Source organism: Rhinolophus sinicus, chromosome 2 (assembly GCF_057876585.1).
Source record: "Rhinolophus sinicus isolate RSI-liver-muscle chromosome 2, RSI-T2T, whole genome shotgun sequence".
NCBI lineage: Eukaryota > Metazoa > Chordata > Mammalia > Chiroptera > Rhinolophidae > Rhinolophus > Rhinolophus sinicus.
Genome location: NC_142502.1, coordinates 75,465,306 through 75,479,058, shown reverse-complemented (window position 1 = coordinate 75,479,058; position 13,753 = coordinate 75,465,306). Strand labels below are relative to the sequence as shown.

Below are 13,753 nucleotides of genomic sequence, written 5' to 3'. Positions count from 1 at the left end.
CTCTATTATTAGTCTCCAAGCTTAAGTGACTTGGCATTTCAAAAAGTTGACAGAATACAGTAAACCCACTCGACCAGTAAAAGGGAATGTTGTTTGGAAGGATGGAATTATCAAAGTAGGAGATGCAAAGCATCCAGAGTTGCATTTCAGAAATCTACCCATGGCATAGTTAGCTCTCTTTCCCGCTTTCTAGAATTTTTCCTTATGTGTGGACCTTGTTTCTCATTCCCGAAAATGATGCAATGATTTACCTACCTCACGTGTTTATTAGGATTAAATGAGACAGTGTGTCTGGAAGTATGAATAATACCCTGCATATTACATAAGATGGTGGTTTCCTCTAAAAATACCCTCCTAGCAGTTTTTGGCAGCAGTAACTTAGGCAGCTCAAGGTCTTGGCTATCCTTGTAAGCTAGAGACTGCCTGCATTTTTATACCAGACATTGTGTTGAGTACAGAGCATACAGAGTTCAGTCAAATGAAGTCCCTATTGTCAACGAGATAACTTACTCAGAAAAGATAGCAAAAGATAGCTAAAGCAATTAACTGTACATCATTGTGAAAAGGGTTATTTAAAAAGTGTTGGGGGAATTAGAGAAGGTTTTATAACAGAACTAAGTCTTAAAAGGAAATTACTGTTAGCAGTTATTGTTATGTTTCTGTTCATTGTTGTGTTTTATTTTCTATTTATAAAAACAAATTCAAAGTAGGTTTTCTGTTTGCTAGCCTATCATGATAGAAACTTAAGAGAAGTTTCTTCTCAGAAGAGCATACAATTTCATTTTATTTCTCAAAAGGTACAAAAGCTACAAGACAAGTATATTGAGCTCTCAGTAAAATTCCTGTTCATTTTAAAGATACATATATAGTCTTTTTTACATTATTTATAAATATGTTATTATTCAGTAAACCTCATTTTCCACTTTCTGCAGTTTCTGCACCTTAAAGCTGTCTTTCATCTCTATCTGAAAGTTATTAGTCACTTGGTACTACAAATTTTAGGTGCGTATGTGTCGCAACTAAAAAAATATGAAATCAGTATTTAAATAAAAGAAACTTAGCAGTAATCAGCTGCTGCAGTGATGTATTTTTTTTTTGGCTACAGCATTACAGCATAGCTGAAACTCTTCAAGATGGGAGAGGCACTGTACATTTTACTTAGAATGTATCTTATGTTTGTACCTTGTCCAGACTTTACCTGCTCTAACTGGACTTTTCTTTCAGTTATTACTTCAAATGACACTGTCTCTACAAAGCCTGCACTAATATCCCTGGCCAATGTTCATCTTTTCCTCTTCTGTGTTCCTCCTCATTTGCATTTATACTATGACTATCATATAATATACGCCTTACTAGATAGAGTACAAGCTCCTTAAAGGCTGGACCTGTGTTTTGTCTTCTTTATTTAAAACCTTGGTGAAAATGGACACTTAATACATATTTGGTGATTTAAATTGAATCTAGAAAACTCAGGTTTAATAAAAATGTGCTTTGCTATTCTTTAACACTTCTTTTAAAATTTGGCACTGAAATAGGCGATTAAATCTCTGGTATGTTCTGTTTACTGCTACCAACATGCAATATAATTCATATTGAATTAGGTAGATTATAGGTTTAGCTGCTATAACAAAAAGACCCCGAAATACTATGGCTTAAACAGGCTAGAAGTTTATTTCTTCTTCATGTTAGTCTAGAGATGAACTGTCCAGTGTGTATAGAGTAGCTCTATCATTCTTCAATTTGGGGCTTTCATATATGGATCTAAGGTAGCAGTTTCATTTCTTATCATCTCCCAGCTAATGGGAAAGGGGAAGAAGAGGCAAGGGGACCATAGGCCCAATTTGGTTTGTGGCAAAGCACATTTCAGATCACATTCTATTGGCCAGAACTTGGTCATGTGACCACACTTCGCTGCAGGGAAAGCTGAGAAGTATAGTCTCTATCTGGGCAGCCATGTTTCTAGCTAAAATTTAGGGGCTTTTATTAAATGGAAGAATGGCGAAATGGATATTAAAAACAATTTCTGCCTCAGGTTTTGCAATTGTTTTTAAAACAGTAGGTAGGTCGCTTCAGGTATCAACCTGTATATTTGACTAAGTCATCAGACTTAGCTGATTTTTTATTATACTGCCTGTTGCTTTACTCTAGGCCTACTGGTGATGCAGAGGCTGTATAGAAGCCTGTCCAGTGAAAAACTGACCATCTACTTTAGTAGACATGACTAATTACAAATGAGAAAAATAGAAGCTGTCGATTGTGGCATATCATGTGAGACAAACTGTTATGGAATTTATAGGAAAGGAAAATGAGACTGTATTAGGCCTTGAAGATGAGATAGGAGTTGTATGGTCACAAGCAGAACATTCTAGGCAAGGGAAATGATGTGCAGGAAAGTTTCAAGAAGGATAATTGAGTTGTATTCAAGGGGAAGCAATGAGTCTGTTCCTATTGGCTTCCTGAATATGTAAGTGGGAGTAGGGCAAATTAAAGTTTAAGATGGATCAAGATTAGACATGATCCTGGAAACAAAATAGAGGAAAATATAAAACTGTGTTAAAGATTTGGAGTTGGAGACTGAAATGGTGAAAGTTTAATCTGGTAATGAAAATCCGAATGGGTGAATTCCCTCCGCTCTCCTGCCGAATCTCTCTCAGGTTACCTGGAACCTCTCAGCTAACACACCAGGTGTTCTGTCCTAGCTCCGTTCTTGACTTCTCTGCAATTTTTCACACTGTTCACCATCTTTTCTTTAAAACTCGGCCTTCTCTGATTTTGCGCTGCTTTTCAGTTTCATCGTCATACTTAGTAGTCTGCTTTTTTTGCTCTTCTTGTTCTTGGGGCTACAACTGTCATCTTGAAGACGGTGCTCATGTATATATCTTCAGTTTGAAGTTTAGCCCTATATTGCTAATTGCTTGCTGGAGATTTTCATCTTGATTTGTCACTGTCATTTAAAGCAAAGTTTTCTGACTCTGCAAGAACATTTATATACTTTAAATCCCAGATTTAAAGCAGAACTCACAGCCATCTTGGTCTCTACCTTCTCCCTTATTATTGTGTTTCCCAATCACTGAGTCAGTTCTTCCTGGTGATTCTCACATTCGTTCATTTCCATTCTTAACTGTTGCCACATTTATTAATCCTTTAACATGGTATGTTTGGATTGTTAGTGTTCCCTAAGTATTCACTGATGCTGTCTGTGAGTCACGGTGCTAACATTAGTGAGCCCATCTTCTCTTCTGTTACTGGAGTTTTGTTTTAGTGTGATTGTGATTGTGAGGTTACTAATATTAGTTCAGTTGACGTTAGCTTATTTGTGTTGTTTTTAGTGAGATAGTGATGTGGATAACTCAGAATAACCCAACATTTGAATTCTAAGTACTTTGATTTTTCTTCTCAGCCGATCTGATTAGTAGTATGTTAAAATAAATAATTCAGTTTAAGTCACATATTCAGTAGGAATAATGAAAGCAGACAAGGAAGTGTGCTGAGTGCTTGAGTTGAAGACCTTGTCAGTAATAATCTAAATCTTGCTGTATAAAATGTGGGTGGCAGCATGAGCATCACTGGGTGCTTGTTAGGAAAGCAGAGTCTCAGGTACCACCCAGAGCTACAGAATTAGAGTCTGCATTTTCATAATATCCCCGAGATGTGTGTGCACATTAGAGTTTGAGATATACTGTTTTAGAATTTACTGTACATTTCTTTAACTTTTCTTGGTTTGAGACCTAAGTGCTAAAATAATCGAATCCTCTATTTACCCTGTTTCCCCGAAAATAAGACCTAGCCGGACCATCAGCACTAATGCGTCTTTTGGAGCAAAAATTAATATGAGACCTGGTATTATATTATATTATATTTACTAAATTATATATCATATATTATATATCATATCATATCATACCCGGTCTTGTATTATAGTAAAATAAGACCGGGTCTTATATTAATTTTTGCTCCAAAAGACGCATTAGAGCTGATTGTCCGGCTAGGTCTTATTTTCAGGGAAGCATGGTACCTATTTGTGTTTATCTGTTTGTTTACCATAGATTTTTATGTAAACTTTAAAACAGATTATTATACGTGCTATAAATGATGGAGAGTAACCGGGGCAGGGAACTCCAGCTAGAGTAGTCCTGGCAGCCCTCTATGAGCAGGCAGCATGTGAACGGAGGCCTACAGGACAAAGTGAGCCAGGCATGCAAAGACCTAAGGCAAACGTGGGGCAGAGGGAGCAACGAATGGAAAGGCACGAAGGCAAGAAAGGGCATGTGTAATCATAGTGCATGAGTGGGAGAGCCATCGTGAACTTGGAAGAGGTATTAGGGACCTTCGTGGGAGCCAGGATAAACCATTTAGCCTGCCATATAAACCCTTTTGTTATGTGGCCTCCTCTTATTGTCTCCTGAAAGTTTCCCCCAGTACTCATACTCTACCCTTCAGCTATACCAGTGCCCCCGACCATACCACTCCTTTTGTAACCTTTGCCAAGAATGTGTCTTGGCATATTCTGTGCCTGCTGCCTACTATTTAGCCTTCAAATTTCAGTTCAGGTTTTGCCTCTTCTGTAAGACCTGTGTGCCTTCCAGCAGACTCTGTCTCCTTAGTTGGGGGGTCCTCACTGCTGCTTATATATATCACATCATGCTAAAATTGGCTGGTCTGTGTTATATTTAAGATGTGTTCATGTAGATATGTGCAGTGTATTCATTTTTACTGCTGTATAATATTCTATCGAATGGTGAGATAATCATACTGGTGAACATTTTTATTTCCAATAATATTTAGAAACCATGCTGATATAAATACTCTGGTACATGGTTTCTTGCATACATGTATGAGTTTCTTTGTAGTGTTTTTCAGCCTTATTTGACCATGACCCAGAGAAATGTTTTACGTCATGACTTGATTTTTGTGTATATTTCCGTCTGTGAATATATACACGTATGTTACTGATTTTTTAAAAAGTTTTAACAAAATTACATTTACCCTTCATGGTGATGCACTCATATCCTTCTCTTCCAAAAATACGTGTTGAGATGGATATGTTGTGACGTGTGGTTTAAAATATTGCTGTAGGGTTTATAGGGTATGTTGTGTGAGTGTATGTATGCATAGTTGTGTCATATTATGTATATAAGTTCATAAACGTGTGTGTGTGTGTGTGTGAGAGAGAGGGAGAGAGAGAGAATGAAAATGAAGAGATTATCTGGTAGAAGGGTTTATTTATCTAGAACTTGACTAGATTTCACCAAATTGTTTTTTAAATGGTTATACCTGTTTATACTTGGCTTGGCCACCTGAGTCTGGGAACTTTGTGTCCAAGGTCTTTTAACAGCGTTTGCTTGGCACAGAGTTGGTAAGTACTCATTGAATAGTTTAGTGAATGAAAATGAGGCTTTCATACCAATAATTGAACAACTACCATGTTGAGCAGCTATTATCAAGGCAATTTTAAGTAGATTTACAAGGTTAATTTTTTAGCATAGATAATCCATTTGTAATTTCAGTTAGGTTTTTAAAAGTCTCTTTCTGGGGGTTCCTAACTCTATTAAGATATGATAGCTATATTCCAAAGAAAAATGCGCTGACAAGATTACATTATTATTTCAGTTGATCAGAGTGATTGGGGCTAGAGTTTTCCATAAGTGATGGCAAAGTTATTTGCTTTTTTCCTTTCAGGAATGAATAAAACAGTTTTTATAGCCTTAAGTGGTATAAAATCTGAACATCACCTAACATTTAATTAGATCTAGCTTTTGCTCAATAGTAATTTAGCCATTTTATTCTATTCCTGCTAGAATGAATGGCTATAGCCATTTTGTTCTACATGCTTTTATACATTGTAATCCCTTTATTGTCTTTGGCTATTGTAAAAATGCACCACTGTTTTGGGTGCTATGGCTTTTCACCTACACGGATAGTCACTATCATATTATGCAAATAATGCTTCCTATTAATTCATTCAATCATAGCATTTGCTACATCAGGAAAATTGTGCTATAGGGAAAAGTCTGCATTTGTATTGGCTATGGTTTCCCTGCAGATATTCTAAAGGGAGTCATTCTATTTCAAGAGCAAAAATGAAGCCTCACTTGGAGTGCGTTGAAAATCTTTTGTTCTCCCATTGTGCTCTTGACTCACTGCCTTTTCAAGAGTTGTTTTTAAGGACAGTTAGGATGCATTTATTTTGTAGACCAATAGAGAAACTTCTCTAGAGAAAGAAAATTACTGTATTTTGATTTTCAAAATTTCTTAATATGATAACATATACTTAAATTATTGCTTTAAAACTTTCAAAGTATTTTTAAAAAATATTTTTCAATTACAGCTGACATTTAGTATTATTTGTATTAGTTTCAGGTGTACAGCACAGTGTTTAGATATTTATATAATTTACAAAGTGATTTCCCAAAAGTCCAGTACCCACCTGGCACAATGCATAGTTATTACAATATTATTGACCATATTCCCTATGCTGTACTTTACACCCCTGTGACTATTTTTTTGTTTGTTTCAGGTGTACAAAACAATGTAATAGATAGTTACACCCCTCACAAAGTGATAAACCCCTGTGACTGTTTTATAACTACTGATTTGTGCTTCTTAATCCCTTCACCTTTTTCACCCAACCCCCAACCTCCTCCCATCTGGCAACCATTAGTTTGTTCTATCTATGAGACTATTTCTGTTGTTTGTTCATTTATTTTGTTCTTTAGATTCCACATATGTGAGGTCATATGATATTTGTCTTTCTCTGTCTGACTTACTTCACTTAACATAATACCCTCTAGGACCATCCATGTTGTCACAAATGGCTGAGTAATATTGCATTGTATATGTGTACCACATCTTCTTTATCTTATTGTCAATGGATGCTTAAGTTGCTTCCATGTCTTGGCTAGTGTAAATAACACTGCAGTGAACGTAGGGGTACGTGTGTCTTTCCAAATCAGTGTTTTGGATTTCTTTGATAAATACCCAGAAGTGAGATTGCTGGGTCATAAGGTAGCTCTATTTTTAATGTTTTGAGGAATTTCCATACTGTTTTCCATAATAGTTTTACCAATCTGCAATCCCACCAACAGTGCACGAGGGTTCCGTTTTCTCCACATCCTTGCCAACACTTGTTGTTTGTTGATTTGATGATAGCCATTCTGACAAGTGTGAGGTGATATCTCACTGTGCTTTTAATTTGTATTTTTCTGATGATTAGTGATGTTAGAGCATCTTTGCATATGTCTACTGCCCATGTATATGTCCTCTTTGGAGAAATGTCTGTTCAGGTCCTCTGCCCATTTTTTAATTGGATTGTTTGCTTTTTTTGGTGTCGTCTGAGTTCTTTATATATTTTGGATATTAACCCCTTATCAGATGTATCATTGGCAAATATCTTCTCCCATTCAGTAGGCAGTCTTTTCATTTTGTTTTTGTTTCTTTTGCTGTGCAAAAGCTTTTTGGTTTGATATGGTACCATTTGTCTATTTTTTTCTTTCGTTTTCCTTCCCTGAGGAGATATATCAGAAAAAATACTACAAACAACAGTGTCAGGGAGTTTACTGCTTGTGTAATTTATATAAATCTTTTAGATATAAGCTTTTGAATATTGACATAATTTTCAGATGTAACTTTTATTTTTCCATTTTTATTTTAATTATACAACCAATATGTGAAAATAATCATAACATTTAAAATTATCAAGAACAAACATTCAAAGGTTTGAAAATAATACAGCTAAGGCTTGTGTTCTTGTATACTTATGTGCATTTCTCTACTATGTTTTTCAGAATTTTTTGACCATGATCCAAAGAACTAACGTTTTATAGCACACCTCAGTTTATCTGTTAAATTTCTTAATCTCAGGGTTATATTTGAGATTAATTTGATATAAGACTTCTTGAGGCAGTCCTTGTTTCTTATACTTACCAACACTTAATATTAATCTATTTAAACATTTTTTTCCAGTGTGTTGAGTGCAAAATGTGGGTTGTTAGAGTTTTAAAGAGCATTTTCCCTAATTAACAGTGAGGTTGTATATGTTTTTATGTTTTTTGTCCATATATTTCTTGTTCTATGAATTACCCATTCATATTTTTTCCCCCACTTTTCCATTAGGTTGGTTGTCTATTTCTTACTAACTTATGTGTTTCATTTAAAAAAATCTCTGTTTGATTTTTGTTTGTTGGTAATCTTTTAAGCAATACCACGTTTAATAAAGGACTTTTTACTGTGGGATATTACTATTCTTGGTTCAAATGCGCAGAGTGAAAAAACTGTTCACATAAATTAGTTTTAAATTCTTAGACAGATTTTGGGGAAGGTTTTAGGAAAGCAAAACTAGTAAACTCATTAAGGTTCTTACGAGGTTGATTTATAACCTTTCAGCACAGCCAAGACACATGTCTTTTTAGCAAGCTGCTGCTTGCGCCATTTGAAAATTTCAGCATGTAAATTCTTTTAGCCTCCATTATAATTGTATAAAAATCCAGTATGATATTTATATGCTGTCATGTTATTTATTTCAGTTTTTAATATATTTTTTTTCTTCTCCTTAATTAGGTCCTCGATGGGCTTCCTGGAATATTGGTGTGTTTATTTGCATCAGATGTGCTGGAATCCATAGAAATCTTGGGGTTCATATATCCAGGGTCAAGTCAGTCAACCTAGACCAATGGACACCGGAACAGATACAGGTAAACATTTTCTTATTGAGAAACTATTAAAAATATTTAAAATAAATTTATTTTATTAAGGATTAATATTGAAAAGCCGTAGTATGTTGAAATGGCATGTGCCACATATAAAATTTGAGTGTTCTTTGAATTGTCAATTTGCAATGTTTATTTCATCGTGGGTCTATAGTAAAGTCAGTTTTTAATCTATTTTTATCTAAAATGTTGATATTGAAGTATTTAAAAAATTAATTCATTTTTCTTGTGTTGATGAAATTTGCCAGTATAATTTCATAGTCTGTTTTGTTTTTCTGTCAGTAGGGGGAGCCTGGGTAAAGTAAAAATAAACCACCTCTAATCTATGAACTAATTTAAATGATTTCTCTTCTGTACAGAGTTGTTCTTAATTTTCAGACAAGGCGTAATAGTTGGAAGAGAGCCCACTTTGCAAATGTTCTAATGACTGATTTGGACTTATTTTGAATGGTTTAGCTTTGTTAGAGATAAATTTATAATTTTATGGGTTTGCCATTTTTCCGATATGACAGCCTTAAATTCTCAAAATCATACTTTCTGATCCTTAAGGTTGACTCCTAATGTAAAACAATTGTTTCTACTAGTTTTATTTTATAATTCGCAGTGAAATTACACTATTTTTTCTTACGTTTTCACAATACTTTTAGTTAGTATGAAGGATAAGTACACAATATAGTTGAACTTCAGTGATAAACAGATGTTACAATCAGAAAAAAACAAAAAGAAGACAAAAATTCACATGGATGGGTGAGTAAGGGTAGAAAAAATAGACTAGAATTCTGGGGAGAGTGGGTCACTAAAAAAATAGAGAGAGAGATTTTGGTAAAAAAAGTAAAATTTCTATACTGAGGACATATTTATACCAAAGTAAATTCTAGATGCAGCAAAGATTTAAATATTTTTAAAAATTATACCTCAAAAATAATTACAAAAATAGAGATCTTCAGGCTATAAAGTCAATTTATTTAGTTCAGTTTTAAATAAATTTTTGAGCTTTTTGCTGGCTAGGGCATAAAAGGAATATGATACTTTATGTATTTTCAAGATCTTTGAGGAGAAAATTTACTGTTACATCAAGGAAGCAGAGCTTTTTTTTAACATTTCATATAAAGCAATATTCTTAATAACATGTATACTAACTGTGGTAACAGATTTCATGATGTTGTTTCTCAAGTTGTCTTTAAGAAAATGTGAAGTATAGCTTGAAAATGTAACTTGGTATTTGTAAAGTGTTTTGCTTTTTTAATAGTTTATTCCAAACTAAGAACAAAACATGGAATTCCTGGACAATTCATTTCTCTAGAAATATTATTTTTCTCAACTTCGCTATTGTAAGGAGTTAAGAAGCAGGTTATTTGAGGTACGCAACTGTTCTTTTCCTGTCACTTAGAACAGAACTTCCCAATCAGAGGATTGTAGTTCACTGGTTTTCTGTGGAATAGGTGACAGGTCCATGCAGGATACTGCTGTAATGTTAAAAATGTAAGGATGTGAAAACAATTGATAGTCTTTGAAATTGCATTTGAACACTATTTGTATGGTCCCAACTGTCACCTTTCTGAAATAAGAATTATTATTTTGGAATGCAAGATTTCTGATTAGTGCTTGTCACTACAGAATTTGCTGTGTGGCTTTATATACCACAGAGCTCCTTTTCCAGGTGTTCTCTGATGAGAAATTATGTTATGATGCACTCAAAAAATCACATCAATAGATGATAAATTTTTGCTTAGAAAAAAAAAAATAAAGACTAGAGAACCCTAATCCCGCAGACAGATACACCATCCAGTATTCTTGTGGTAGGCCTTGGGATTAATCTCAAGTAAAGCTAGAGCTGTTCTTTAGAAATGATTCTGGGACTGCTGTGCAATATGAACGAGGAGGTAAGTGATAAAGACCCCAAGGTTCCACAATGTAGAACACAACCTTTATTTCAGTCTAGAAAACTTCAAGGAAACTGATTCTAGAGAGGCAGTAGAACAGCGTGATTAAGAAAGTTGTCCCTAGAGTCAGACTACCAGAGGTAGACATGGGTGGTTACAGACGAATACTTAACTTCATATGCCTCAGTTTCTTCATTTGTGAAATGAGAATAGTACTAGTGCCTACCTTGACTACCTCTGTAGGTTGTTGTGAGGATCCAATAAATTAATATGGGAAAGCATTTAGAACAGTGCCTGGCATATTTTAAACACTCAGTAATGTTAGCTTGTCAGTTGTTAGTAGTCCAGTTGTTCATTATGTAAAACCCTCAGTATCGCTGCCTTGAATATCTTTCTGATCTTAAGCAGTTTAGCTTTCTAGTGAATCTACTGTGATAAATTGGTTGCTAAATGTACTACTGAGTAAATAAATTAATTGTGTGGTATGATTGAGTATAAATGAATTACTTTTTGAGAATATTTGTGAAAAATAATTCATTTTTACCGTGTTTTGCCGAAAATAAGACCTAGCCGGACTGTCAGCTCGAATGCGTCTTTTGGAGCAAAAGTTAATATAAGAGCTGGTCTTATTTTACTATAATACCGGGTCTTATGTAATGTAATGTAATATAATAATATAATATAATATAATATAATATAATATAATATAATATAATATAATATAATATATAAAATGTAATATAATATATAATACTGGGTCTTATATTAATTTTTGCTCCAAAAGACGCATTAGAGCTGATTGTTCGGCTAGGTCTTATTTTCAGGGAAACACGGTACTAGTATTGGATGTTAAAGCATTTTGAGGTGAATAGTTAGGAATCACGTCAGTTGTCTATTGAGGTTGCTCTTTATTCAAATTTAAGCATATCCTATTTCCTAAGGTCGGAGTTATGTTCCACATAATTCAATTCTATACCCTGGCATTTTATTCATTCATTCATTTGCTTTTTTCCTTATAAAAAAATTGAGGTATAATTACAGAGAGAACAATTTACAAATGTGAGTTTTACATGTCTTGGCAAATATGTATACTGTGTCACCTTGAAAATGGCAGAGCATTTCCATCACCCTGGAAAGTTTTCTTGTGTCAGTTTCTAGTCAAGTCCCCCAGTGGCAACCACTACACTGATTTCTATATGCTTAGGTTGCTATGCATTGGAACTTTTATCTTTTGGAGTTTGTTCTTATTAACTCTGACTCTTAATTCAGGTTAGGGAAAGTAAAGATCACAATGTGATTTAGTGTTCCTTATTCATAGGCTATTTTATAAGAATTTCTTTGATATAAAAAATGCTTGGGTAGTATTTATTTATAGAAGAGAAATACTTTTACTGCATACAGATCTACCCTACGTCATCCCCTACTGCCACCACAACATTTCATGAAAATCATGTTTCTAATTTTCAAAATTTTGGTTCTATTTTTTTTTTTTAGATCTTTTATTGGTTAATGTGGAAATGTGATTTAATCTCTGAGTTCAGTCAAGCTGTTACATAAAAATGTTCTTTTTTGTGTGAACTCTGTAAAATGTAACTACTTATTAAGTTTTGCCTCGCGGTTTCTTATCAACTAGTATCATACGTACACCATACTTAGTCACACACACACACACGCACACACGCAAGATCTGGCAGTTAAGTTCGCAAACTCATCCTAGAAAAAGCGCTACATACCTCATTGCTGAATATCACTGCGGTCACCTTTTAAGTACTCCTCTTGGGAAGCTATGCACCAATGCCAGCGCCTAGGCCACCCTTCAAAGCAATTTTGGAATTCTTTTTCTGGAATGGCCATCACAGCTGTCATTGTATTACCCTTGATGTCCTGAGTGTCATCAAAATGTCTTCCTTTCAATATTTCCTTTATCTTTGTAAAGGAAGAAGTCACTGGGGGCCAGATCAGGTGAGTAGGGAGGGTGTTCCAGTACAATTGTTTGTTTACTGGCTCAAAACTCCCTCACAGACAGTGCTCTGTGAGCTGGTGCATTGTCATGATGCAAGAGCCATGAGTTGGTGAAAAGTTCAGGTTGTTTTTGTCTAACTTTTTCACACAGCCTTTTCATTATTTCCAAATAGTAAACTTAGTTGTCCAGTTGGTACAAATTCATAATGAATAATCCCTCTGGTATCAAAAAAGGTTAGCAACATCGTTTTGACTCTTGATTTGGACTGATGGAACTTTTTTGGTCATGGAGAATTGGCTGACTTCCATTGTGCACTTTGACGCTTTGTTTCAGGGTCGTATTGTTACACTCAGGTTTCATCACCAGTGATAACATGGCTCAAAACATCGTCTTGCCTCCAAAATGTTGTGGCAAACGCGACTCTCCTTTGCTTTTGTTCATCGGTGAGCTCCTTCAGGACCATTTTTGCACACACCTTTCTCACGACAAGATTTTTAGTTAAGATTTTCCTAACTTTCTCTATCAACGTTTACCTGGTCTGCTATGCTTCTCACAGTCAGCTGATGATTTAGACGCACAGTTCGGCGAATTTTGCAATGTTTTCATCAGTTCTGCTTGTTACTGGCTGCCTTGACCTCTCTTCATCAGTAACGCGTTCTCTCCCCTCAGGAAAACGTTTAATCCATTTGTACACTGCTGTTTTTTTCATGACATTATCCCCATAAGCTTGGACTAACATGTCCTGATTTCTCTTCCACTCTTGTCAAGTTTAACAAGAAATTTAATGTTTGTTCGTTGCTCTAATTCAAGCTCAGACATTCTCGCCACAGCACACAAAAACACGCAACAATAATAATGAACGCCATTCAGCAAGATAGCACCATACTGCGACACAAACACATCTGTGAGACACTGATACACCAAGGTTATAAAACCTTACCGAGCTGTTTGTACAGTGCTGCCAATGTAAGCTCATGGTGGCAAATTTGCAAACTTAATTGCCCGATTGCATCGTGTGTGTGTGTGTGTGTGTGTGTGTGTGTGGTGTATGTGAGTGTTTTGGGGGCATCTACCATATCATAACTGTGTGAGAATTGCTGTATGCTGATTTTTTAAAAAGAATAATTTGTCTACCAAAATTTATTTTGATTTTTATTAGCATAGAAATGGAGTTATTCACCTTAAATTTTTTTCAAAATGCC

The 13,753-nt window shown here is 34.9% G+C and overlaps 1 protein-coding gene across 2 annotated transcripts in view; it reads left to right on the top strand.

The window, feature by feature from the left end:
• Positions 1-13,753, top strand: part of SMAP1 (small ArfGAP 1) — a 130,510-nt gene that overhangs the window by 33,732 nt on the left and 83,025 nt on the right. For both annotated transcript variants that reach the window (XM_019749321.3, XM_019749322.3), the window contains exon 2: positions 8,557-8,690. In XM_019749321.3, the coding sequence (XP_019604880.2) occupies positions 8,557-8,690 (134 nt within the window). The remainder of the gene's footprint in view (positions 1-8,556; positions 8,691-13,753) is intronic.